Raw genomic sequence first — 26,468 nt, 5'->3', positions numbered from 1 at the left:
AAATCACTTTTTTCACTGGCATTGTAACGTTGAATGGTCACTAAATGAACTGTTGCAAGTCGAGGACTACCTGTACTATATACAGTTAAGATACCATTATTTAAAGTAAATGGAAATTCTGAAATTATATATATACATACATACATATATATATATATGTTTTCTCAGGTTTTCGTGGGTGTTTGTATGTAGGTCTTTGGTTATTCGGGTCTTCTCCCACGTAGAATTGGAAGTGTCTTGGCGACGTTTCGACGAAGTCTCATTCGTCATCTTCAGGCTGGTGTTCTCGGCTTCGTGCTCCTGGAAGCACGAAGCCGAGAACACCAGCCTGAAGATGACGAATGAGACTTCGTCGAAACGTCGCCAAGACACTTCCAATTCTACGTGGGAGAAGACCCGAATAACCAAAGACATATATATATATATTATATATATATAGGCAGTTAAAACAGTCGAATAAATGGGAGACAAATTTCTTCCATGACAAAGGCTTAAACGATTTATGTCCAACTTTTGATTTGTGTGGAAATTTTATGAAAATTACATTTATACAATCTAAACCTGGATGAGGATAAAAGTAAGATAGAAAAACTCACTATCTTCAAACAGTGCTTCAAATGATTATAATAAACTCTGTACAATGTACCAATTGTTCCTGCTGGCCTAATGCTTTAAGAAGTTTATTGAGGCCACCAACAAAGCTTCTGGATTAAACCTAGAAAATGCTATGCATAGAATTTATCTTTAAGAACTAGACAGGAATTGCCAGATTTACCCTAAGAAGTATAATTATACACATACTTTTCTCTCCACTGAATATTCCAGAAAGGCATCAAACATGGATTAAACAAAACTCTAAAGAAGGAGAACAAACTGTCCCTAAAAAGAATGTTTTTGTGGGTTTTTTTTTTAAACCCCTTTGCATTTCTCTCATCTCGAGTGATGGCTTAGACATATTAATTTATCTACAGCATTTTCATACTGCCCATCCACAGGATTTTAGGTTGAATATCCATCACAAGGGCAAAATGCTAAAAAATCTGTGACTGTTTCTTTACAGCATGTTATGTTTTATTTTAGGACTGAAATAATCCTTTAAAGAGAGTTTCTAAAATCTGATTGCAACGTTATCCTGCAATAGATGTGTTTAAATAGACACAATTTCAATTATATTATTTTAAATTGCTGTTAGAAATTGCTTCCACTGAAGTTCATCTTTATTTCTTTGATTAAAGATTAATCAGTCTGGGCTTTTTTTTTAAAAAAAAATTGTTTTGAAGCAGTGGGATTAAGCCCTCGAAATGCAATTGCCCACAGATTTTCTCAACAATATACAGATATACTTCATTTAATATCTACTTGTCCAGTGACTGCGATTATGACAGTGCTGAATTTGCGGGGGGGGGGGGGGGCTTACAAGGGGTTCTAGTAATTGTGGCTGTTGCAGCGCCCCCCTCCCTCCCTCCCCAGTCATATAATTGCAATTCAGGCACCTGGTGACCAGTTTGCAATTATGTCACAACATCCCTAGGTCACATGATCACCATTTATGAACTTAACTGGTGATTTCCACCAACGAAGTCTATGCAGAAGCTGGCAGAAGGTCGCAAATTCTGATCACATGACACCTTACGCTACAACTGCACCTGACAGCAGCAATTGGACAGCGGAAACGGCCATCATAAATCGGTGTGGTCACATACCACCACACTCTATGGATTGTGTAGCTTAGCGATGGAGTTACTGATCCCAATTATCCTCACAAACAAGGAATACCTGAACCTTAAACGTTGTGAAAATAATCCCTTTTCAAAAATCCGTCGATAGTGGGAAGCATAAAGGCCATCTCATGTATTTTGTTCCGAATGCATGAATACCCAGTATTTTAAAACTGGATTTGGAAAAAAAAAAACAAGGAGAGTATCTTGCATTCAAAGCAGCATCTGAGAACTACCATCTGAGAGCCACTATATTAAGATAACAGAATGACCTTGACTCAAAAAGACTACGGACTGAAACATGTTCAGCACATTCCGTACCACAACTGTACAAGCATGTGAAGATTTTGCCTCATCCCTTGCTTTGCTTTATCACAGCAAGAACAGATGTTAGTGAATTGCTAGCAAGCTTACAAAGCCATTCCTGTTTTCTAATTTTTGGCAGTATAAACATATACAGACCCAACACTTCCAGTTCCTATTTCAAAGCCACTATTGGCAGACACACACACTGTTCTGTTTTCTTTCTATATTGAACACCAAGTTTCTACAATCATCATCCTCTCTTAACGACCCCATAATCCCTTGCAGGGTGGAGTCTGGGTAACTGAATGAAGCTGAGTGTTTACTGGCCGGATGCCCTTCCTGTCGCCAATGTGGAGTTTTATTCAGCAGATATATTCTCAGTGTGCCCAGAGAGAGAAATATCTGCCTCTACCTAGGATCGAATTCACGGCCTCCTGATTGTGAGGCGAGAGCTCCACCTCTAGGCCACCGCACCCCTCGCCAGGTTTCTACAATGGCGATGCCTTTTGGGAGGATTGTACATCATCTTCCATGAACCTCAGCTACCATCCCCATGAACCATGCTAACTGTGGATTGTGGGATTTGTAGGCTGTTGCATTAGGAAGGCACCACATTTGCAAAGGTGTTTGTTGTTCAAAGTAGCATTCAATCTGGGAACAGGTAACAGCAATGACATTACTGATGTTCGGTTTTCCAAATTCTGCCTCTTCTGGTCCTACAGTACACTTCGCCCCTGGGCTTCCGGAAGTTTAATTTGATGGAATGGGGATCTCCACTGCTCAGATAGGGCTCCAACAGAAGGGAAAGCAAGTAAAACAACAACTAGCAACAGCCACTCCTCAAATTTATGGCTGTTACAGGAAGGGACTGTGTGGATTATCGTGCTTTGATAAACACAGCACCATCGGGGACTGTTGCACACTCCTCTTGTTCAGTTACAGTCTCAACGGTCCCCGAAGCTGATACAATCACTACACTTTTAGAGGTCGAATTGCTTTTTTCTTTTTCAGCAATGGCAGCACACACGGCCAAGATCTCATCGCTTTCAAAATCATAATCTGGGATTGGCTCCTCCAAAGTTTTTGCCTCAGCCCCCTGTGTTCCTGTCTCCGTTTTGGTTGCTTTTTTCTGTTGCTGTAATTTTTTTGCCCAGGAAAGATCTTCGTTCCACAATTCAGTGTTGAGTGGATAGATGTGCAAGGCAATCTGGAAACTTCGAATAGCCTGAAAAAAACAAGCAGGAAAATACAGCCATTAGCATCTGCCAACCCATCAATACTATCATGCCTTGAAAGAGTTAAGAGACGTATTAAGGGACTGTATTAAGATCTAATGGGATTATATGGATTCTACTTATACCATGTTTCCCTGAAAATAAGACCCTGTCTTATATATATTTTTTTACCACTAAAAAAGGCACCAGGTCTTATTTTTGGGTGGTGGGAGTTGTCCACTGATTAACCTCACTTGTGTCATCGTTCCCAGCCTCCTTTTTGCTGTCAGAGGCCTTCAGGAACTTCTTCTGCAGCCGGCAAGTTTTTCCTGAAGGCCTCTGCACCCAATAACTGAGCTATGGAATTGATCCTGCAGAGGCCTTCAGGAAAGCCTTGCAAGCTGCAGAAGAAATGAGCCAGCAAAGCAGGTGTCAGGGTGTGCGAGCACAAAAAGTTGTACAAGATGGCCAAGTTTTGTTTCTCTCAACAAAATATTGCCAGAGATATGTTTCAAAGTTGCTGGAACCTCAGAATCATACTGTAGAAGGCTGCGGTATGGGGTCAAACAAATGCCTGTATCTCCGCAAGTATTGCATCGGCATATGTAACACTTTACCAATGTTCATTGATATGTGTGCACGTTCACACAAAATTTCATCGAAATCCGTGATGGTCAAGCGGGGCACTTTTCTGAAATCAGACCACTTGACATGGAATGACCCAGCTGAATATATTATATTCTGAATATACTATATCTGACTCTCATATACACTAACAACAATGGGCCAAAAAGTGCTATCAGCTTCGTCTCTATGTTTGTGGGTTTTCATGAGCAAAACTATAGTTTATGAGAAAGTACACTTATGAAATATACTCAATTAACTGAGGCTCTCCCATAGCACAATGGGAAAAATGGTTTTCGTGAGCTCAGCTTGGTTTGTGTATTGGACTCATGGATTACCAAAGTCCTTTTTTTTTCTAATTTAGTGTGTTGTAAGCACTTGGCACGACATTTTCTTTTTTTATAAATACAATTCTTATTGAGATTTTCTTTACAATGTGGAAAGAAAAGGAAGTATTTTGAACATTTCTCCTTCCACAATAAAATGTAACAAATATTTTCAGATATATAACATTATGTCCTCTTTACCATCTAGGTAGTTATCAAAAATAGCCTCTCAGTTATTTGCTGAAACCAGGGTGTTTATGAAAAATCTTTATCTTAGTCTCACTCGTTATTCATTTTTGGAATTTTAAGTATGCTTGACTTCATATTATTCATCAAAAAGTTGGAGAAATCTTTTAGCCTTTCACAATCTGATAGAACTATGAAAACATTAATATCAGCAAGAGTTTCTTGTTCAGTATCATTAAAAAAACACAGAATTGTAGAATACGTTTTTGGCTAAACATTGGCTGAACATTATCATCAGTTACTTCTTAAACCATTTCAACTGAAAATGGAGCAGCAATCACAAGGTAGCTTTTAATCCAGGCATTGGAAGTAGAATTGCGTTTTGCCTATTCCTGCTACCTTGCGTTTTCATCATTATGTTTTTATTGATTTTTCTTTCTGTCAGCAATTTGGCAATTCTCATAATTCCCTAATATCAGGGTTATCTGATCACCAGATTCCCACGGCTCAGATACCATCAGTTGTTAAAACTTATTTAGTACCTTGCAATTTAAGTCTGGCTAACAAAGTCTGACTGCAAGGGATATGTTATTTATCAAAAACTTTCTGCCCAACAAAATCCCCCACTCTTCCTGAACAGATCACATTTTGCATAGGAATTAACATCTGCCTAATATGATGCAATAAATGTGATTTAGCTGATGCTGGTAAATTAGCAATGGACCCATGAACATAGACAGTCTAAACAACACGTTCTATTCAAAATCATAACAGAAGTTGCTTAACTAGGTGCTTATGAACTTAAGACGGTGTAACTCAGGTTTCAGGACATGTTGCTAAACCTTTGTGAACTCACTGCTAACTGCAATGTTGATTTTGCTGATCTTTCTATATTTATTAGAGTATAATGCTAACACAGCACAGCATAGCAAGCCTGTAGTTCTTCAAATATTACTAGAACTTTGGACTCCTTGTTGTGATCTATCTCTCTGACCTAAATGGATGGTTGAGAGAGAAAAGAGGACATTCTAGCCTTGAGGTAGGCCTGATTGGGCTAGTGAAGCCCAGGTAGAAGCTCAGGGGTGAAGAAGATTAAAGAAACAGCAGCTGAGCCTAAAGATTGCTACTAACTAGACCAGGGGTCAGCAACCTGCGGCTCTGGAGCCACATGTGGCTCTTTCATCCCTCTGCTGCGGCTCCTTGTTGCTGGTCGGCTTCACAATTGATAGGGCTTTCGGTTAGGACAGGTAGAGGAAAAAGGATGCCGTGCGAGGAGGCGTCTCTATGGTGGGGAAACCGACTTCCGGTCAACAGAGGAAAAAGGACGCCATGCTAGGAGGAGACTATGATGTGGGAACTGGACTTCCGGTCGGCTCCAGAATTGAACGGGGGCTTCCGGTTAGGACCTTTGTGGCTCTTTTAAGGTTGCCGACCCTTGAACTAGACAAACAGATTCTATGAAAAATACCCCGGATATATATATATAAAAAGAGAGCCTGACATGGTTCTGATTCTTGTAGGCCTTCTGCTGAAAGGATCATAAATCCTCCTGTCTGGATTACTGTTGAAGAGCATTCAGAAGCTTCAGCTGGTGCAGAATGCAACTGCAAGGTTGGAAATGGTATTGGTTAATACCACAGCTTCATGAGTTGCATTCATGGCCAGATGCAATTCAAGGTACTGGCAGTCATCTTTAAAGACCTTCCTAGCTTGGGTTCAGATACCTTCTCCCAGTCATTTATAACCCTTTGCAATCCAATCTGGCAGGATGGGCATGTTCCAGGTCCCATCAGCCAAGGAATATCACCTGGTGGGGACTAGGAGCTGTGCCTTTCCTGCGATAGTGCCTGCTCTCTGGAACATTCTCCTTTTAGATATTTGGATGGCCAAACTCTACAGCAGGGGTGTCAAACTCAATTTCATTGAGGGCTGCATCAGGGTTGTGTTTGACCTTGGGGGTGAGGGTGGCCAGGTTGACGTCACTCGTGTCGGGGGTGACGTCACGTCACTATGGTGGCCTGAGTGCTCTGCCAGTGAAACTGGCTCCCGAGCTCCATTTTTGGGTGTGACAACCTCCTGCAACCTTCTGCCAGCAAAAACAGAGCTCAGGGGGGCACACACAGCCCACACAAGCTCTGTTTTCAGCTGGGATACCCTCCTGCAACCCTCTGCCAGCAAAAACGCGGCCCTCCCAACTACGTTTTTGCTGGCAGAGGCACCCCGGGCCAGTCCTTCGCTGTTTGCAGGGCAGCCCCACGGGCCAGATCTAAGCACATCGTGGGCTACAGGCTTTTTGGAAGGTCTTGAAAAACCTGATTATGTGCCGGGTCTGGGGTCTCGAGTGAACCCTGGTTCCTGGTTAACATCTATGAATTATAGTATTTGTTCATACACACACACACACACACACACACACACACATTCTTTATTGTTATTGTAAATTGGTTTTTAATTCATTTTGTGATTGCTTGCTGCCCAGAGTCACTTGTTTGAGATGGGCAGCCATACAAATTAAATGAATGAGTGCATGAATAAATGAATGCAAATCTAGGCTGTAGTATTTCATACACATTTCTCTTGTGGCGGAGATGCCTCATTGAGTAGATCGTGAAACCTTTGGGCCAGGCTTTTAAACTGTAGCTTTTAAACTATAGTTGCTAAACACATTTCCTCAATTCATCACCATTATCAAAAATCCTGTCTTCAAAGGTCACATCGATACCTAAAGATCCTTACGAAATATAAATACACTGTAGATTTACTAATGCAGCAATACTAGTTACAGGCAATAAGGCAGCAATTTTCATAAATGAAAACAAATACCCTCAATCTCTCACTTCATATTGGAACACAAATACACTATTTACATTCAAATAACTTCAAATAATTTTCAAAAATTAACATTCAAAAATTCAAATAATTTTTTTATAAAACCACTAAAAGATTCAACTCACACTGGATTTCATACCCAAGATTATATGTCTGACTATATATGAAGACCCCAGTATTCCTACTTGAAAGCATGGGAGTGACTGAAATACTCCACTGCTTCATTTCATACAAAGAAAATCTCCTATTTTAAGGCTGCAGCAGAAAAAGGCATGGTGTTTTCCATGTGAAGTCAAAACGAAAGTTTTACAAAAGTTGCAATGGAAACTTTTCTAGAGCAAGAGAAATGAGGATACCAGAAGAAAATATTCAGAGGAAAATAGTGTAGAGAAATTACGGGGGAAAAAATAAAACCACTAGAAATACCATGTGAAGGATACTAGCAAAGTAATTCAATATATGGTCATTAAACTGTCAGGGTGACTCAGAGGTGACTCAGAATATAAGTAATTAGGAATAGATGCAAGAAGCCTCTTTTTATAATGAAATTAAATTTTTGTACTGAAAAAAGCTTAACCAAAACTTTGTTTAAAACTTCCTCTCTGTTCTGGTCAAAATGAACATTTAAATGTACAAATGCAGAAAGCAGAAAGCATTGGTAACTTGGGGATATATTTGTGAACACTTGATCATTTCTCCACATTAGGTAGTCAAATAGAAAAACTTTCATGAAAATTTCATTTCATAAAAGAATATGAAAAGAACATGTAACAAATGAACGTGAGCAACGTTGAGAAATCTGCCTTTCCATTTCTCACATGAATGTTTGCCAGATTAACCATGAGTGAGAGGGTGCATACTTGTATGGTCAGTGAAAAATCATGTCTTATGTGTTTCCTTGTATAACTGAACTATGAAGCAGAATCCTTTGCAACATTCAGATCTTCCAGAATGGATGCTTTGGGTGGTCCAGAAATTAAGTGGGTATAGGAGCAATTTCCGGAAGGCAGGAAGTTTGAAAACCGTAATGTTAAATTAAGAGCAAATTAGCAACCATTTGGGATGAATTCAAAGTTAATAAATTCTAGGATTACAACCAAATTCCTAATATAATTGGGTTGCAGTCCAGCTGGAATTCTGCATGCACAGTCTCTTTCACAATCAAGCTAGATTAAGAAAAAGTTCCAGGAAATCTTACAAGACTTGAAAACTAAAGTGAGATAACTTTAACTAATGGTGTTTTAGCTATTGGGGGCCAATATGTTGACTCTGTAAACTGCTTAGAAAGGGCTGTAAAACGGTATATAAGACTAAGTGCTATTGCTATCACAACATTTATCTAGTCCCTTGCACACGCATTATAGATGCAAGAAGGAACAACTAACTGTAGCTTCCATAGGTTTTTGTGTTTGATAAAAATATGGAGGCAGTCCTCGACGTATGACCACAACTGAGCCCAAAATTTGCTAAGTGAGACAGATGTTGAGTGAGTTTTGCCCGACTTTATGACCTTTCTTGCCATAGTTGTTAAGCGAATCACTGCAATTGTTAAGTTAGTAACCCGGTTAGTAAGTAAATCTGGCTTCTCCATTGACTTTGCTTATCAGAAGGTCGCAAAAGGTGATCGCATGACCCCAGGACACTGAGACTGTCATAAACATGAGTCAGTTGCCAAGTGTTTGAATTTTGATTACATGATTGCATGCAATGCTGCAACAGTCGTAAGTGTGAAAAACAGACATAAATCATTTTTTTCAGTGCCATTGTAACTTCAAACTAGGAGTTCACTAAATGAACTATTATTAAGTTGACGACGATCTGTATATAAAATAACTTTTCAGAAGTTGGAAACTACAGGTAGATCTTGCTCAACAAATGCTTGATTTGGAACTTAGGAAGGTTCTAGAACAGTGGTCACCAACTGGTGGTCCGTGAGAAAATTCTGGTGGTTCGCGGCGCACCCGGGTGGAGGTGTTGCTCTGGGATGACCAATGGGCAGTCCCGTGACTAGAACTCTGGAATATAGGACTGGTCAGGCAGCTCATGGTGGGCCTGTAAATCTCCACTGTAAATGGAGGTTCGTGCAACTTGTAACTTTGCAGCACAGCCCTCGCCAGCCAGAATGATGTAATGGTGCAAGGGGAGGTGGCGGTGCAGGCGGGCCGAAGCAACAGGTGGCGGGAATCCCGGGCTGTTTCTTCCCCCTGCTGTAGCTTCCTGTCGGCTGAATCCACCAGTGGCTGTCCCCACCTCTCGCCCTCCCTTCCCAGGCACTCCTCGCCTGGCCTGAAAAGGGAAGGGCGGGAGATGGAGATTCGCTCCATATTCTAGACGTGGAGCGAAGCTTCATCTCTTGCTGGATCTTGCAGCCGTTTCTTCTGCCCCTTGTTGGTGCTCCGTGCACCTCGGTCTCTCGGGGAGATGCTTGACTTCTTCTCAGCCCCAAGATACTGGCTGGCCCATGAGATGAGAGGGAGAAAGAGAATGAGAGAGAGAATGAAAGAGAGAGACAGCGAGAGAGAATGAGAATCAGAATGAAAGAGAATGAGAGAGAAAGAGACAGAGAATGAAAGAGAGAGAGAGACAGAATGAAAGAGAGAACCAGAAAGAGAGAGAATCAGAATGAGAGAGAGAGAGACTGGGGAAAGAGAGATGAGAGAAAGGATTATAGAGTGGGAGAGAGTGAGAAAGAGAGAGGGGGAGAGAGAGAGAGAGAGAGAGAAGAATGAGAGAGAAAGAGTGGGAGAAGGGGGGGAGAGAGAGAGAGAGAGAAAGAGAGAGGAGGGACCCTTTAGGTCCTGCCTAAAGGACCCCATCCTATCACTGGGAGTTCAGGTGCTTCAGCAAGCGGCGTGCTGGATTCATATTAGTATTCCGTGGGATTTAAAATTATGAACTTGGTGGTCCCTGAGGTCCAAAAGGTTGGGGATCCTTGCTCTAGAATTCAGTATTAGACCTGTCCACTTCCTGAAGGTCAACAAATAGAGATCCCAAATAACATTGCAAGATTTCATCTCAGCACCTCTGTCCAACTAGGTTCCAGTTCTGACAGAATATCAGTGGTTTTATTCTACAATTAACTTTTCAAATTTCTCTGAAATGAAAAAGGTTCTCTTGCTTGAGCAGGAGGCTGGACTAGAAGACCTCCAAGGTTCTGTACTGTTCTGTTCTGTTCTGTTCTAGTCTAGTCTAGTCATCACATCACATCACAGTGGCCAACCAACGTTCTTCCAGGATTAGAAACCCATTTCCTATAACCAGGATTAGAAACTTTAAACCACACTGGAGCAGGACGCTATTCAGGAGAAATCTTTTCACATGCTCTTTTTGGTCCTACATTCCAGAATTTGACCAGGTACTCAACCAAACTACTTGCTAGTCCATTGGGAAAATCATAAATGCCCTATGAAAACGAGCTAGTCACATCAGGTACCTGGGGAGGACCAAGTATGAGTCTTTCCTCTCTGCAGTGGCACAGAAAGCTCCAGATACTAGACTGGTCTGACTACAATAGGACAGCTGGCAATATACTCCACTTCCAGGTCCCAATTCTCCTGGTTTTAAGATAAAAACCAAATCTATTCCACCCTATGTATAACAGGTCCACGAAGATCTAGAACAAGCCCATGGTTATCATTGTGTCTAGGAAATAATTAATTACCTCTGACCAGGGGTAAAATCCAGCAGGTTCTGACAGGTTCTGGAGAACCGATAGTGGAAATTTTGAGCAGTTCGGAGAACCGGCAGTTCGGAGAACTGGCATCCCACTCTGGCTGGCCCCAGAGTGGGGTGGGAATGGAGATTTTGCAATAACCTTCCCCCAGGAGTGGGGAGGGAATGGGGATTTTGCATTATCCTTCCCCTTCCACGCCCAAGCCATGCCCATCAAGCCACGCCCATAGAACCAGTAGTAAAAAAATTTGGATTTCACCACTACCTCTAACTCTCTCCTCTTTACAGCAATTTGTGTAACTTCCTGAAGCAATGGTTGTTGAACAGGTGTATAAATGGCTGTCAAAAGTACTACCAAATTCTGTGTTTATACGTACCAACGTGATTTCTCCTAATCCAAGTTGGGCCCGCCCCAGCGTTTGCCATGCTTCCCAAGAATGGGGATCTCTCTGGACAGCCATTTCTGCTGCCTGCACTGCAGGAAACATTTCATGCAGAGACATCAAAACCTAAATAGAAAGAGGGAGTGGGGGGGAGAGAAAGACTTAAACTAGGTTCAGACATTGTTTTTCTTCTTTTATTTATTCAAATTTCAAAGCTTCCCAACAATTTTGGATGAGTTACAATTTTTTTTAAAAAATGAAAAAGAAAATGGTCAACCAGAAGAATATATCTTGTATAACACTGGAGAGATTAATAACAGAATGACCTACACTTCTAGGTGAAAACATAGCGAGAAAAATTACAGGGAACCCTGAGAGTATTTTTAAGATTCATAAAATCAAAAACTGTCAATTTAAATCTGAATTTTAAAATCTATGTAATAGCAGTAACACTTAAGACATATATAGTGCTCCATAGTGCTTTATAGCACCTTCAGAACAGTTTAAAATGTCACATATTGCCCCCAACAATCTGGGTTCTCATTTTACCGACCCTGGAAGGATGGAAGGCTGAGTCAACTTTGAGCCAGTCAGGATCAAACTCCAGGCTGTGGGCAGAGTCAGCCTGCAATACTATGTTCTAACCACTGTACACCACGGCTCCTTGATGCTTCACCTTTTTAAAAGTGAGCTCAATTAAGAGTGAAATATCATCATCATTTTAGCCATTGTCTATCGACTGCTGGATAAAGGCCTTTTCCGCATGTTCCCAACCAATACGGTTCTGAGCATTTTTTTCTTTTTTTTCCAATTGGAGCCGCAATACACAATCCATCTTGTTTCATGGACCCTTTTTATTAAGTGGATCCATTCTATGACTGCCTTGGTCCACCTGCCATCAGTACTTCTTGCTATGTGACCAGCCCATTTCCATTTTGTTTACTCTTGATGTTATTGTATACTTTCACTTGTTCTGTTAATTCATGTGCAGGTCTTTCTATCTTGTCTTGTGATGCCAAGCATGTATCCTACTATGGCTCTTTGCGCCGTGTGTGTGTGTGTGTGTGTGTGTGTGTGTGTGTGTGTGTGAGAGAGAGAGAGAGAGAGAGAGAGAGAGAGAGAGAGAGAGAGAGAGAGAGAGAGAGAGAGGGAGAGAGGGAGAGAGAGAGAGAAAAACCAGCAGGGAAGGTCACAAGTCACTCTGATAAATTGCATTCACTCTCAGAGCTTTTTACACATAAACAATGGAATGGAATGGAATGGAATGGAATGGAATGGAATGGAATGGAAGGGAAGGGAAGGGAAGGGAAGGGAAGGGAAGGGAAGGGAAGGGAAGGGAAAAGGAAAGGGAAGGGAAAAGGGAAGGGAAGGGAAGGGAAGGGAAGGGAAGGGAAGGGAAGGGAAGGGAAGGGAAGGGAAGGGAAGGGAAGGGAAGGGAAGAGAAGAGAAGAGAAGAGAAGAGAAGAGAAGAGAAGAGAAGAGAAGAGAAGAGAAGAGAAGAGAAGAGAAGAGAAGAGAAGAGAAGAGAAGAGAAGAGAAGAGAATTCTTTATTAGCCAAGTGTGATTGGACACACAAGGAATTTGTCTTTGGTGCATATCTAAAAATATTTAAAGCACGTCTATCTGCAAACCCAGAAGCCACCCCTGCTAGGCTCAAGTTGTGCCATGCATTCACATACCCTCTTCCCACTCTGCAACAGCTACTTTTATCTGCCCATTGATTTGCTTGTGAGCCCTTGTGCTGCCTTCCCCGTGGATTTTGCTTACTGCAAGCTGGCAGGAAGTTGTAAGGAAGTCCTTGCTTAAGTCCCATGATCCTTGGTTAACAATGACAATAGCGAGTGCCAGGATTGCTGTCATTAAGAAATGAAGTCATGTGACATCATACTTTATGACTGCATTGCTTACGATGGAAATTCTGGTCCCGATTGCCGTCATAATCCGAGAACTGCCTGCCCTCTAGTGTCAATGCTGACAAACCCATGCAACTAGAAGATGCCTAGGTTGGAAAGTGCAATTCTACTTAACCCTGTCTTAAAATTTATGAAGCAAAACTATAGCAATTCCTTTCTATCTAAATTCTGAATTTGCACATTTTTTCATCAAGAAATGTATCAGTATTGTGCAGTCACTTGTTACAGTATTACAGACAATACAACAATTCTAGAACCGGAAGGTTGTTCTAGGCATTTCATGCCTGGCTCTAGAAACATCATTTTTTGGTTTCATGGAAATAGCCAACAAAGCTAAGCTAAATGATTCCAAATGTGTATCAATTTTGAATTGTATAATATGCTCAGCTTTCAAATTATGAGTGTTAGCACCTGGCTTGATCCATTTTCAACTGGCGCAAAAGTATATCGATCCATCAGAAATCAGCATCTTTTATTTCTATTTTTTTTAAAAGGACCAAAAAAAGAGAGAAAAGAATCAGATGCAAATTCTGTTTGTTCTCATCTCATCCAACAATCAAGTAGAAAAATCTGGACATATGCTTGGAATGCTTGAGGCTTGCAAAGCATGTGCCTTGGCAGATCTAATCTCTCCTGAGTCATTAATGTGTATTAATTCTTCTCATGTGATGTTGGGAAATGGGAACAAATGGGAACAATTACAGGATGCTGCTAGTTGTAAAAATGCGATGTGGGAAGCTCCTTCAGGTCCTTTGTTTGTATATCCTCCAAATCAGAACAATAAATCCGAATTGCCCTCCTGTGCATTGTACCCACGATGGAAATTACGGACAGCATCTGTAATAATAAACCCTCCTCTGGTCCTTCACCTTTCGTTGCAGGTTGTTTGCTCCATGACACAGATGCTACTGTTGACACAGAGCGTTTCGTTTTAATCTTTCACACAACAGCTGGTGGATTTAAGGTTGCCCACTAATGAGAGACAACTCGCTTAGTTCACTATTTGACTTTTAAAGTACTACTATATTAACATTGGAGCCCGCCCTCGGATGAAGAAAAAAGCCATCGCAGAATTCTTCTCAGAGATATGCAAATATATACATGCATTATTAAAAACTCCCTAAGATTATGGACAACTTAAAAGTTTTTCTATGAGTCATTTATAGAGCACTTATCAAAGCAGGGAGAATCCAAGAGCCTTTTTTTTTTTTAAATTTTTACACACAAGTCAGGCATGGTGTGGTTAGAAAGACAGAACAGTCACGTAGAACGTGCGATGTGCCTCTTTGGATTGCAGCCATAAGCATCATAATTTAAACGCAGACTGGCTTTTGATGTTCCAAAGCAACAACGTGGAACAAACACAAATCGCCTTTCTTCTGCTACAGCATTCCGAAGGCTATAAATGGATATATAAATACAGGTAGTCCTTGACTTACAACAGTTCGTTTAGTTGAACAGTTGTTCAAAGTTACAATAGCACTGAAAAATGTGACTTAATGACAGTTTTTTTTCCACAGTTACGGCCTTTGCAGCATCCCCATGATCAAAATTCAGATGCCTGCCAACTGGTTCATGTTTATGATCGTTGCTGGGTCCCAAGGTCATGGGATCTCCCCTTTTGCAACCTTCTCACAAGCAAAGTCAATGCGAAAGCCAAGTTCACTTAACAACCAGGTCACTAACTGCAGTGATTCACTTAACAACTGTGGCAAGAAAGACCCTAAAATGGGGCAAAACTCACTTAACACGTGTCTCGCTTAACAACAGAAATCTGGGACTCAAATGCGGTTGTAAATCAAGGACTACCTGTATTTCCTTTTTGTTCTTGAAAGTTCTTCTACAAATTGTATGGGTTGCACATCTCTTACAGTTAAGTCCTCAACTTACAAACGCAACTGAACCCAATGTTTCCATTGCTAAGCAGTTCAGTGAGTCACACCCCATTTTACGACCACTTTTTGTCACAACTTTTAAGTGAATCGTGGGCCCTTTAAATAAATCTGGTGTCCCTTATTGTCTTTGCTCATCAAAAGCCAGCTAGGAAGGTTGCAAATTGCATGACCCCCTCCTGGGACAATGCAACTGTCATGAATACATGCCAGCTGGCAAGCACCTGAATTTTGACCATATGACGATGGGGATGCTGCAATGGTTGTATGAGAACTGGTCATAAGTCCTAAATCGAGGACTATCTATATGGCAGAAAAAGAACATTTTCCATTTTCTGAGGTTGAGCTGCAGCAGTGATTCAGTATAGTGCTGGTTTCACCCTCCTACATCTACTCTTTTGAAGGGTCCCATCAAGAACTTTTTCGTGAAGTACAGGGAAGAGATGCCTCAAAGTGTCTATGGAGAATCTCAGTCATCCAGGTCATGGTTGTCCCAAAGGTGCTTTTTCAGGACTTTCTTTCTTTTTCCTTGAAGATGTTTCGCTTCTCATCTCATTCTCCAGTTCTTCAGAAGCTTCTTGGATGAGAAGCGAAACGTCTTCAAGGAAACACGAAGAAAGTCCAGTTGCCTCTTGAAAAAGCACCTTTGGAAGATGCCTCAAAGCAAATCATCTTCCCACTGTTTTCCTTTAGAAACAGTGCACAGCTCATTCATACCTGGATCCAATGCTATGGATAAGAAGAAAAGGCTGAACTGAGCTAAGACCAGATGTTTTGGCAATAGTTTCTCCCAACTTGGTACTGTCAGGTTTCGATGCTATCTCAAAATAAATGAACTTCCAGACTGCCAATCCTTAAGGAAATTTTCTCTTTATTTGAGCACAGCAACCTGATCCTGACTCTTCGCGGTCAATACTGACCTTTGCCCCCCAATCCCTCCCTTTCTGATCCCCAATTCTCTGCTTCTCATTGGCTATCTTCCAAGTCACTCTCTTTTTCGTCAGTTCACAGGAATGTTTCCCCCCTCCTCATCTCCGAGGAGACCGAATCTTCAAAGGGATTTAGCAGGCAAAAGTTCAGGCTTCATCCTCCCTTTTCTATGTCAGTGCTGAGACGCTGACAGGTACTTTCTATAGGTTATAGGTACTATAGGTACTTTCTATAGGTTCTATAGGTTATACTATGCTTCTTTTCTAGGACTTTGCCTTTACTCATTTGAAGCCATGAAGGATACTCATGTTCCCCCTTGTTTTCTTGTTTCTTCATTGGTTGGGAAGCAATTCTTTCCATACTTGGGAGTCTTATGCTAGTTTATACACATGCCTGTAGGGTCTCTGATTAATATTTCAAATAAAATAAATTTAACCTTGTGGCTCTTGCTCTTGGCTCATTTGAATACAAATGGGTGGTGACTTGTTGTAACCTGCTGGCTTGGAACTAATAAATGATTATTTGGATCTTCTGCAGTTGGTACTTTCTGGGTGAGTTTCCCACTGTAGCAACAATACTTGAATTTCCCATTCGTTGTGAGCAATTACATGGGCAGATAGCTATATTAGATGAAATTCAATACATTTAAAAGACAGTAGGTTGGGATTTAATGATCCAACAGCTAGGCTTTTCCTTACAAAGCTGTAAGATAACACCTTCTAAGTCTGTATCTATATGTTTTGAGTGAACTATCCATAGCTGTAAATAGTTTCAGCTTGCCTTTTTAAGCACACAGTTAGCAGAAAATCTAAATTTGTCTCTGCTGAATATCTTTAGGACATTCACTTGGAAGATGGGGGAGAAGAAACACAAGAGTGGAAAGCTTTAGAACAATATAAAATAGTAAGGATATATTTTTGTTTCAGACTGGGATTATTACTGATTTTAGGGGAAAAGATAAATTGCATTCTATTGCAAAGAAACGATCCAAGTATTACCTGTGATTTCATCTCATACAGAGTGGCATCTTCAGGGGTTAACTGAAGTGCTTCGTCCCATTTGTGAAGAGCTTCCTGGTACCTGCAAGTTGTTAAGAAGTAATTTATTCTTAATAAATGTATGAATATTTTAAAGGTTGGCACCTTGATCATTGTGCCAAATATGTTTTTAACAGTGATGTATTTGCGGAGATATCTCCTAAAGCAATGCTTCTCAACCTTGGCAATTTTAATATGCCTGGACTTCAACTCCTAGTCAGAGTATTCTGGGAATTGAAGTCCAGACATCTTAAAAGTTACTAACATTGAGGAACACTGTCCTAAACAGTACACATTTCTTGCATAAATTCATTAATAGGTGCTTTTTTTCTGCATTCCCATTCTTATCACAGAAATCTAAACCAACGCTTGCTCTAGTACTGAAATATAATCAGATATTTTTGCAGCATGCTCTGAGGATCTAAAGCCTTAGATGCATATTAGATGTACAGTCTATATCACGTATATGTACAGCCATTATATGAGCTGTACTTTTGCTTATCCCAAAGGTTTAGTTTTTCCTAACTTGGAAAAAAAAATTAACAAAGAAATATTCATTTTTAACATGCAGTTAATCTGAAGCTAAACATTACATGTTCAGATCTATAAGTGTGCACCTGTATAATATCTGTCATAAAGAGAAGAATCCTGTGAGATGAATAGCTTTACTATAGACTGTGAATTCTCTACCCAAAAGGTACAAGAGCTAGTAGGATCTGCACGTGGGAAAATATGTTGTCCGGGAAAATAATAATTCAACTAAATTCCCTAGCTTCAAGCTGTAACATTAAACAGAAGACTGATGACTTAGCATTCTTTAAAACTTGGCAACAAACTTATGCTTCTGTAATACTGCAATATCTTTAAAATTTTGAAAGCATTCCTCACAACTTTCTGCTGCAGTAGTGTAAATCAAATCAATTTATAGTACCATCTTAACATTCTGAGAACATCATTTTAAAAGAAACATCTAAAATGAGTAATGACACACTTCAATAATAATCAGTATCTTTTGAAATGGGTTTCCTGTTTTTTTTTAAGTTTATTTTTAATAAGCAATATAACTTTTTTAGTTTTAACTATCTGCTTATCTTACATGAGCTGTGTTAAATGTCTAAATGTGATCTCAGTAATTTTTTAAAAATACAAATGCATAGGACCCAGGGGAAATACCATACAGTCATTAAGTCTTTTTAAAAAATATAAATAAATGTAGATGATGTTTCATGTTTCACTCAAAGTATCTGAGGGACAAAAAAAGAAGTAATAAAAGTATTAAGCTCGATGGCCGAAAAAAACCCAGGACTAAAGTAACAGTTAAGCCTTCTGGAGTTTATACTGTCAGCAAAACAAAGAAAGGAGGACAATCTTCCCTGGAGAGAAAAACATATTTCTCCATGTGCAAAATATGAACTGTTCAATGAGCCATTTTTTAAAAAATTATCAGTGGAAAAACATTAGTGCAAGAATTTATTTTGCATGTTGATCTGAGGACAGCACTAACCGACTAGAACAGTGATGGCTAACCTTTTACGGACTGAGTGCCCAAAGCGCAAGGTCGAATGCGTGTGGACGCTTGAACCCCCAAAATGCAATGCGCGTGTGGCCCCGTCCATATGTCCCGCCCCCCACACATGCATAGCCCCTGCATGTGCCCCACCTATGCATGCACAAGTGCCCCCCCCATGTGCCCCTCCCCCCCCACACCCACCGCACCCCACGCATGCGCAGCAGAGACCTGACCAGCTGGCCGGTGGGAGGCGTACACCATGTGCTGAACTGGGGCGACGGCTCGTGTGCCCACAGAGAGGGCACTGCGTGCCACCTGTGGCATGTGTGCCATAGGTTCACCATCACGGGACTAGAAACTCATCGGCTTTCCCCAGTTGTCATCCAAAACTGAGTTGGACTTGGAAATTGCCAGAATTCTTATCCAGCATGGGTGCTGCCCTCCCACAAATATGGAAGGTGCCAAACGAAGGTAAACTGATCTAGATCCTTAAAATCCAGAAGCAAAGACCTCAATGCATTGTAAGACGCCCTGAGTCTCCGGAGAAGGACAGCATATAAATCGAACTAATAAATAAATAAATAAATAAACAAACAAATAAATAAATAAATCAGTGCAAAGAGAAAACTTTATAAAATACTTCCCACTTTTTGCAACCTCTTCAATTTCCTTTCTTGGCTCTCCTTACTGAGCCAGCCCAGCCCAGCCCAGCCCAGCCCAGCCCAGCCCAGCCCAGCCCAGCCCAAGCTGTGAACACACAGACATGGTGTTCAGGCTGCCAGAACATGTAGGAGGAGTTCTGGTTCATACTGTATTGCTGCATGAAATGCTGACAAATCATAAATTTGTTCTCAGTCCTCCTGTACATTTTTCATCTGGGTATTTTGTATGCGCTCCAGCAAAGCACCCAGATGGGGGGGGGGGAAGGATCTGTGATGTACATTAAGGTAGGGCATTTAGTTTAAAACAGATGCTAGGCACTTGGATTATCTGATGTCATTTGAGGCAAGTGTTAGTCACGATTAATATAAAACAAATAGTCCTCGACTCTATTACTCATCAAGCTGAGCAGCCGGTCCTTTAAATGGAAAGCAACCATTTATGGAACCTGAAGGAAGCAGATTGGAACAAGTCTTCCTACAGAAAGTCTATCTATGTGGTTAGGAGTTTGACACTATGATGCTATATAATCATCACCCTTATGGAAATACACTGCTTGTCTTACATATGGACTGGACTGACATTGCCGCTTTGCTGGTAACATCAAGGGAAGCGAGGCTTAAACCCTTGAACCTGTTTTGTAAGAAAGCAGCATGAGTACACAGTTGTGAAATCCAAATTTTTTTTACTACCGGTTCTGTGGGTGTGGCTTGGTGGGCGTGGCAGAGGAAGGATACTGCAAAATCTCCATTCCCATTCCACTCCTGGGGGAAGGGTACTGCAAAATCTCCATTCCCACCCCACTCCAGGGGAAGGATACTGCAAAAACTCCATTCCCACCCCACTCCTGGGGGAAGGATACTGCAAAATCTTCATTTCCACCCCACTCCAGGGGAAGGTAGTACAGTGGTTTAATGCACCCTGTTATTAACACAGCTGCCTGCAATTTCTGCAGGTTCGAATCTTACCAGGCTCACGGTTGACTCAGCCTTCCATCCTTTCTAAGGTAGGTTAAATGAGGACCCAGTTTGTGGGGGCAATAAGCTGACTTTGTATAAATATACAAAAGTATGAAGGCTATTGCTTAATGCATTGTAAGCCGCCCTGAGTCTCCGGAGAAGGGCGGCATATAAATCAAATTAAAAAAAAAAAAGGATATTGCAAAAACTCCATTCCCACCCCACTCCTGGGGGAAGGATACTGCAAAATCTCCATTCCCACCCCACTCCAGAGGAAGGATACTGCAAAATCCCCATTCCCTCCCAACTCCTGGGGAAAGATTATTGCAAAATCTCCATTCCCACCCCACTCTTGGGCCGGCCAGAAGGCCAGCCAGAGGGTGGTATTTGCCGGTTCTCCGAACTGCTCAAAATTTCCGCTACCGGTTCTCCAGAACCTGTCAGAACCTGCTGGATTTCACCCCTGTGAGCACGGTATAGAAAGAATACAAATTGCTCTTTTTCCTTACATTAAAAAGAACAGGAAAACAAGATTTCTTTGTGAATAAGATACAATTATCACTTTTACTAGCAAACAGGTCTAGAAAATTAGATGTCTAAAAAAGGTTGTAATAGCCAGGTTAATTTTTAAACTTTAAATGTGAACAACTTGTTCATTAAAACTTCTGGATGGATAAAGAAGTACTGGGTGTGAACAAAGGTCAGAATTGCTAGGAAGAGAGTTATGCTACTTCCACCAAAAAGAAAAAGCCTGCTGTTTCTATATTATCTGCTCTTTGACAATTAAGAGTAATGGTTTAATTTGTTCTTGTTGTTCTGGTCTGGTTGTCTTTCATGTTAATGTGTCCGTCTGCCTTCTTGCAACCTGTATCTACTGTTAAGATTCATACTGGATATGTGCCCTGTGCTTTGTTCTTGATTTGAGTCTTTCCATGCACACATCCACACCCATATAAAAACTCCAGTTGCACTCACCATTTCAAAGACTGCAAATGGCCATTTTCTAAGCCATGTAATTTTACACAGAAATTGTCCATTTCTACTGTATCTAAAAAATTTTCTGTAAAATTATATGGCTTAGGAAAATGGCCATTTGCAGTCTTTTGAATTTTACATGTCTATGTAAAATTAATTTTCTACGTAAAATTACATGAAAGTCTAGCTGAGCTGGGTGTTGGCGAAGCCACAGAAGATCTCCTTTCTGGCGGTGACAATGTCAAACAGCTTATAGCAATAGCAATAGCACTTAGACTTATATACTGCTTAATAGTGCTTTACAGCCCTCTCTAAGTGGTTTACAGAGTCAGCATATTGCCCCCAGCAATTTGGGTCCTCATTTTACTCACCTCGGAAGGATGGAAGGCTGAGTCAACCTTGAGCCTGGTGAGATTTGAACTGCCAAAATGCATTCAGCCAGCAGTCAGCAGAAGTAGCCTGCAGTACTGCATTCTAACCACTGCGCCACCTCGGCTCTTATTGTAAGCTTCTCCTTCAGCATCTCAGGAGTGTGATTTAATTCTCACCAGTCTTCAATGTCTGGAGGGCCGATGTATTTGAGTTTTGCTATCAAGCCCCACTGGGAGTCTAAGCTGGCTGGTGGTGGTCCTGTGGGAGAACCAACCATCAACCTGCAGCCTAGACAAGACGCTCAGAGGAGCGTAGCCATCTTGTCTTTGTTTGGGCCTGATGTCTGGCAGGGGAAAGCAGTAGCCATCTTACCTTCCTTAAGTCACCATGGAACTTGTGGATCCCAAAACAGCCGCAACAGGCACTTGGCTTGCCATCTTGCCCTGGCAGTGGGGTTTTTGATCTGGCTTCCTGACCCTTAAGGCCATTTGCAATGGATTTCCAGACTGCAATCTTCTGTTCAGTTTGGGCTGGAGTTGATTTTAGTATGGTTTATGACAGGGGTTCTCAAATCTTTTAAACAGGGGGCCAATTCATGGGACCTGGACCGGCTGGGTGGATGTGGCTAGGCTGTCATGTGACTGGCGTGGCGTGGCCAATATAGCCGTCCATTAAACAATACACACAAATTAAACTTTAATTTGTTATGCTCCTGGGGGTGGAAAACAGGTTAGTGAAGGGATGTGGCTGCCTTGTGTGTGTGTGTGTGTGTGTGTGTGTGTGTGTGTGTGTGTGTGTGCGCGCATGTGAGGGACTTCTGTTGTTGTGTGTGTTGTGTGTGTGTCTTTCTCTCTCTCTCTCTCTCTTCTTCCCTCTCGCTCTATGGAGGCCAGAGAGACCAAACGTGTCCCATTTTTGGCCTCCCGAGGCCTCCACCAATCCATTTTTGGCCTCCTCGGCCTCCAGTATAATTCTGCCATCCAAAAACGGGCCAGTTTTTGGCTTCTTCAGCCTCCAGAAGGCAGGTGGGAGCTGGCGGGTAGGTGAAGTGATATGGGCAGGGCAGCCTCGTGGTCCCACGCGAGCCAGATTAATGGCTATGGCGGGCTGTATCCGGCCCGCAGGCCGTAGTTTGAGTACCTTCTTCCTTCCCCACATCCCAGTTGGGAGATGGAAAAGGGAGTGCGGCTGATGCTTATGCGCTGTTTTAGATCTGTCTAACCTGGTGTAAGTGGGGAGACTGTTTGAACCACTGTAATGCACTCTACATAGGGCTGCCCCTGAAGAGTATAGGTAGTCCTCTACTTACCACAGCTCATTTAGTAACCGTTCAAAGTTACAACGGCACTGAAAAAAGTGATTTATGATCGTTTTGCACAGTTGCAGCATCCCCATGGTCATGTGATCAAAATTCAGACGCTTGGCAACTGGTTCATATTTATGACAATCACAGTGTCCTGGGGTCATCTGGTCCCGTTTTGCAACCTTCTGACCAGCAAAGTCAGTGGGGAAGACACATTACTAACTAATCAACTGCACTGCTTCACTTAACAGCTGTGGCACGGTGGTAAAATGGGGCAAAGCTCACTTAACAAGTTTCTCATGTAACGACCGAAATGTTGGACTCAATTGTGGCCATAAATCGAGGACTACCTGCATTTCAACAGGTGCAAAATGCAGCTGCACAGGTAGTAAAGGGTGCCACTTATTCAACACATGCAACAACACTACTCTGTGAGCTGCATTTATACTTCTGGGCGCAATTCAAGCCGGTTGTCACCTTTAAAGTCCTTCATGGCTTGAGATCAACTATCCAAAGAACTGATTTTTCCCGGTTATCTGGTTTGGAAGGAAGGACATGTTCTATGCCAGGGGTCCTCAAATTTGGCAGCTTTAAGACTTGTGGACTTCAATTCCCAGAATTCTCCAGCCAGCATAGGATAGATGGCTGGAGAATTCTGGGAATTGAAGTCCACAAGTCCACAAGTCTTAAAGCTGCCAAGTTTGAAGACCTCTGGCTCTATGCTATGAAACCTTCTCTATCTGGAGACGAGCTGTAAGGCCCTGAAAACCTGATTGTGTGGCTCAGCCTGGAGCCCAGACTGTGTGAAAGGTGCCACCACCTGGTTGTGCTAGCAAATATTGATTGTGATTATCTTCCTCAGCTGCTGGGTGTCTTCATTTTTAGATTTGTAATGGGAACTGTTTTTAATTCAGGTTAAGATTGTCACTGTCCAGACTCGCTTGTTGAGACAGGCAGCGTACAAATTGAACAAATGAATAAATAGGTCAGATTACCAATTACGTTACTACTGATATTTAAACTTTTCAAAAGTGAAACATTTCCATAACAAATCTTGAAGCAGTCTCTCAGCTGCCATAAATTATCTTCCTGAATTACAAAGAAACTTCCTTGCAGGAAGTTACTTGCAGAAACTTCCATGAAATGTACGATACGGTATATATTTGGGTGTCCTTTTATTACTCCAAGGCAACTGAGGGCTTTTTCCTCCTCAGATAAACAGTTTGCAGAATAGAGAAACCCTATCACAAATGTTTCACATGGTTCTTTCTTCCTTGCAGACAGCTTCATGCCCATCTGACTCAAAAAACACCGTATTGCCAAGAGATAACGAGTGCAAAACAACAAGGAGGCAACATTTTCCCTTAGGTTAAAAATGTGCATTCTCAATCTTTCTTTTTTACATGTTTGTGTAAATTGAAGGAAAAAAAATGTCTTTGGAGATTGCATTTAGGATTTCAAACACTTTAGAAGAAACCACACAGACACACTATTTCACAAAGCAGCACAGTAAAAATGCCACGAACACAACAAAATAAAAACAATATGTATATGTATATATGTGTGTGCAAGTCTTGGTGTATTCGGGTCTTTTCCCATGTAAGATTGAGAGTATCTTGGCATTTTACACGGGATCTTACACGGGAATCTTACACGGGAAAAGACCCGAATACGCCAAGACTTGGATACCTCTACCCGTGAAAATCTACAAAAACGTATGTGTGTGTGTGTGTGTGTGTGTGTGTGTGTGTGTGTGTGTGTGTGTGTGTGTAAAGAAAGAAGCAGACATACTGCGAACTCAGGAACTTAAAATTTTAAATTTTAAAAGAATTAAAATTTTATTTTACTAAGCTTTCGTCAGCCATCTGCTGACATCGTCAGAGTATTAAACTACCAGTATAGAGATCTCTGCCTTTATATGCCATTAATCAATTTGGCCCTTGCACATGTAATAGGCCCTTCCAGCCGTCTTTATATATATCTATCTATCTATCTATCTATCTATCTATCTATCTATCTATCTATCTATCCATCCATCCATCCATCTATCCATCCATCCATGTGAAGCCTTCTAAAAAAAGCTTTCCAAGATACTTATAAAAATAAAACCAGACAGACAACATTTAACATTTAAATGGCATGCAGGCCACCCCCAACCTCCTGTTTAGAGGCTTCTGAAATCTCCTTCCCTCAAAACTCCACCAGTAATAGACTAGATATTCCAGAAACAACAGGCTGCTTCCTTTCTCCATTTTCATTTCCAGAAAAAAAAAAAAACACCATACAATTGTTTCCTTTCAGGAAAAGAGCTTTTCATTAAAGCCATTTTAGTGGAAAATGAAAAATAAATAAAACCACTCATGAAATCTCACAATGCATCTAAACCTGTTGAGAATGCACCACCAAATACTCCGTATGGCATAGTGATGCTGGTATGAATGGATTAGCAGTCCAACGTATCGGGAGACCCAGGATTTCAGAAAACAACTTCAAAAGATTTCTACTGTGTCCATACATCTCACAGTTGCCAAGTTTGAAAAGATACTGACGTAGAGTTTCAAACCCAGCTGCACTCTGTGGAAATGTCTTTCCTTGGCCCTAATTCCTCCCACACAACGATGGAAGAACAAGGTGGGCCCTGTGGAGACCTGACTGGAATTCCCTCCAGAAAGGCAGTTTCTTGAACTCTACTGCACCATGGTGCAGTGGTTAGAGTGCAGTATTGCAGGCTATTCCGGCTGACTGCAGTTCGGCAGTTCGAATCACACTGGCTCAAGGTTGTCTCAGTTTTCTATCCTTCCAAGGTAAAATGAGAACTCAGGTTGTTGGGGGCAATAGGCTGATTCTGTAAACCGCTTAGAGAGGGCTGCAAAGTGCTGTATATAAGTCTAAGTGCTATTGCTGTAATTCCCATCATCCCCATCTTGCAGAAATGCTTGCTAGGAATGACTGAAGCTTATCTAGGGGAAATTGATGGGGAAGGTATACTATAGTTTGAGCACACAATGTAGCCTGCCAGGGTAGGTGACCATAACAAGTTCAAATAAAATAACCAACCAATAAGGGAAGCCTATAGAAGGCTGAACATCTTTATTTGCAATATTGGCAGATACACCGACAATGAGTTTGTCTGCAGCATAGAAAATCCTCCGGTTGCCGTAAGCATCAACATCCATTTCTTTCAATTTTATCCCAAACAAGTTCTTATGTATCTCATTTCCTGCAGGCTGAATCTTTGGGATATCTTTTTGCTAATCAGGTCAATGTGCAGCTACTATGCAATAAGATGTGCTCATTTTAATTTTGTCTGAAAAGAGAGCTCGGTCCGATTTTCAAGAGCTTTAAAAAGTGCGTAGGGGGATACTTTTCAAAGATCAGTAATACAAAACTGTCATATCCGGCTATGTGCTTTATAAATATTTTATACTTCAATCCTGAAAAGATTTGTCTTCTTGCCTCACTATGTGCATTTCTCACTATGTAAACCAGTAACTTTGCAAAATAATTCTGTTGCTTCTTTGACACAAGAGTTGCATTTATGCTTTTTTATTATTCTGGGACTGGAGAAATGGTTTGGGGATCTCCCACATGATGAGTTCATTACAACTTCAGTTTTGAACAATTAGAACTGAATCAACCAAGGCCTGTTCACTTATGG

General features: G+C 41.3%; 1 protein-coding gene across 1 annotated transcript in view; it reads right to left on the bottom strand.

Moving 5' to 3' along the window:
• Positions 1-416: 416 nt before the first annotated feature.
• Positions 417-26,468, bottom strand: part of TTC33 (tetratricopeptide repeat domain 33) — a 39,403-nt gene continuing 13,351 nt past the window's right edge. The window contains exons 3-5 of the mRNA XM_070935923.1: positions 16,993-17,074; positions 11,253-11,384; positions 417-3,249 (exon numbers count right to left, since the gene is read on the bottom strand). Of these exons, the coding sequence (XP_070792024.1) occupies positions 2,902-3,249; positions 11,253-11,384; positions 16,993-17,074 (562 nt within the window). The 3' untranslated portion in view covers positions 417-2,901. The remainder of the gene's footprint in view (positions 3,250-11,252; positions 11,385-16,992; positions 17,075-26,468) is intronic.

The sequence above is a fragment of the Pituophis catenifer genome, unplaced genomic scaffold (genome assembly GCF_029215685.1).
Source record: "Pituophis catenifer annectens isolate HBS135680 unplaced genomic scaffold, rPitCat1.0.hap2 SCAF_2, whole genome shotgun sequence".
NCBI classification, from domain to species: Eukaryota; Metazoa; Chordata; class Lepidosauria; order Squamata; family Colubridae; genus Pituophis; species Pituophis catenifer.
Note: the sequence above shows the minus strand (reverse complement) of the source record. Positions and strands in the feature narration are given on the sequence as shown.